This window comes from Palaemon carinicauda, chromosome 34, assembly GCF_036898095.1.
Source record: "Palaemon carinicauda isolate YSFRI2023 chromosome 34, ASM3689809v2, whole genome shotgun sequence".
NCBI lineage: Eukaryota > Metazoa > Arthropoda > Malacostraca > Decapoda > Palaemonidae > Palaemon > Palaemon carinicauda.
In genome coordinates, this window is record NC_090758.1 from 70444421 (window position 1) to 70446920 (window position 2500).

Genomic DNA, 2500 nt, shown 5'->3' on the forward strand with positions numbered 1-2500 from the left:
CATTGGAAGATCCCACTGGACCTCGGGGCCAGTGAGTTACACATTGCATAATTTCCTAAATGAGCAAGTTCGTCGGAGATGGAAATTGACGTGTGGGAATTTCTTTGAGCAAAACTGGGCAAACGAAGATTGGAGGAAATAATTGATCATATATGTATATAGGAAATACATTTATTATAATCAAATGTTTGAATGTGATATTATCAAGAGGGGGCTGATACACTAGGAGAAAAGACATTTTGTTAAAACTAAGGCCACAAGTCTAAGGATGGGGAACAAACCTGAGATGAAGCCTAAATTTATAAACTAGCAAACAACAGTTTTCGATTAATGGCAGGTTTTTAATGACGTATGTGGCAGTTATAGCTAATTCTTTAGTGTTACCTCATCTGAATTTGCTGTATCCTTTTAGTGTAAATTATACTTTTAATGTATGATTAGTATTTTGATTGATAACTTATAATAGAAAACAATGGGTTTTGCCTAAAAAATTCTTATTCTTCTTCTTCTTCTTCTTCTTCTTCTTCTTCTTCTTCTTCTTCTTCTTCTTAGTATTATTATTATTATTATTATTATTATTATTATTATTATTATTATTATTATTATTATTATCATTATTATTATTATTATTATTATTATTATTATTATTATTATTATTATTATTAATAATAATATTATTATTATTATTATTATTATTATTATTATTATTATTATTTTTGTTATTTTTATTATTATTATTATCTTTATAATTATTATTTATATTATTATTATTATTATTATTATTATTTTTATCTTAGCTGAAACTCTTTTACCGATCAAAATTAAAAAAGTGAATTTTTTTTACATAAAATATTGTTATTTTCACTGTCCTTATATTTCACTTTTAAAATAAACTAACAAATGGGAATAGAAATCGTAATTAGTGTTGTTCACAATCCCTTCAATCAAACAGAAGATGAATTGTGATATATTGGAACTAATAAACTTTCCAAGGAAAAGGTTTATTTGACTGACAGGCCGTATTGTTTACAAATACATTTTTATTGTTATTGTTATTGTTTCAGGGATTATCCCCATATATAATGTTTACAGTGCTAAATTTGCTCGAACATAGCGAAAGTTATTTATTATGTGAGACAATGAAGAGATTCAAAATACACTTGAGCTATCAAAATACCTTTTGAACTCTTCTTAATAAAGCTACCTTTTCTATCCCTTGTGTATGTGTATAGGTAAAGTACCCAATGCAGACGCATTTTCGCTACTTTTTGTTCTTTCCCTACTCACTACGCGCTAGGTTTTGTATATTTCTTTTGGTGTTCTATTGCAATATAGGTGGAAAAGGATGGTCTTTCTTATGCTGCAATCAGATTGTCATTTTTTTTTAATAGTTTTCTGTATATTGTCTTCCAAAGTCAGTGCGTCTCCATTATTCCACTTACCCTGAAGAGACGCACTATCTCCATTGGAGACGCACTATATTTTGGTTTAATTTTCGCGGCCTTAAAATAGAAGGATGAATTAATTAAACACACAGAATTAAACATCAGCTTTTACTAATTATGTAAATCACGAAAAACATTGAAGTTATTTAAAAAAAAACAAAATTTTGACCTTTTTAAATTTTTTATGAAATTTACAATGAAAATTGAATTTTGAGGAACATCCTCTTGAACTATGGCTTAATATTCTTTTTTAACACCTTTATTAACATCTTAGCTAATGTGTATAAACATTATTTAGAATCAAAATTTAATTTCAAGAAACAAATATGCTATAAAATTGAAATAACCTTTAAGAGTAAAATTGAGAAATTTTGTTCTGACGTTACTTGAGCATTTTGAAGGTTAATATGAAATATATAACTGAAGTATATAACAATTTAACTTTGAATTGAGCAATTAAAGCCTAAACAGGCCCTAGACTACAGACAAATGTAAAAAAATATATAATTTTATGTACAATTATGAACATTCAGGCTATAGCCTATACAGAATTGACCAACCTTTCTTAAACCTATCTTACAATCTAAAACATGGCTTGTCAGGACTACTTTTTCTGGTTTAAAATGGACAGGACTGCAGTCTTAACATTCCCTTTGAAGAGGTACCCCGAATTTCCTATTTCTTGTGTGGGAAATAGGGTTCTCAAGGACGGCCACCTCGTCGGCATAAACAGGGAAAGAAATGTCCTCCACTGCTTTATGTACATAAAAATCAAGAGAGGCCTCACGCAGCAATCATAACCTTCAGGGAAATTCTCACCCATATGAGCACTTATCCTTTTCCTTGGATAGATTATCATTGGAGGAGGAATACGTCCGTCAGCGCACACATTAGCCAGAACAGTGATGTTGGTTTTATGTTGTGCACTGCTCTCTTCGAAAACGTGCTTCTCTCCCTTAATTGCAAGCACCCTCCCTTGCTTTGGGGAGAGAGAGAACCCAGACTCATCAATGTTAAAGTTCCTGCTAGGGTCATGTAGTGCCTCCATCATACCC

At 30.2% G+C, this 2500-nt stretch overlaps 1 protein-coding gene across 1 annotated transcript in view; it reads right to left on the bottom strand.

Moving 5' to 3' along the window:
• The window catches only part of LOC137627020 (uncharacterized), a 3817-nt gene that overhangs the window by 616 nt on the left and 701 nt on the right, over window positions 1-2500 (bottom strand). Inside the window, exons 2-3 of the mRNA XM_068358003.1 lie at window positions 2233-2500; window positions 1443-1502 (exon numbers count right to left, since the gene is read on the bottom strand). The exon at window positions 2233-2500 is cut by the window's right edge and continues 429 nt beyond it. Of these exons, the coding sequence (XP_068214104.1) occupies window positions 1443-1502; window positions 2233-2500 (328 nt within the window). The remainder of the gene's footprint in view (window positions 1-1442; window positions 1503-2232) is intronic.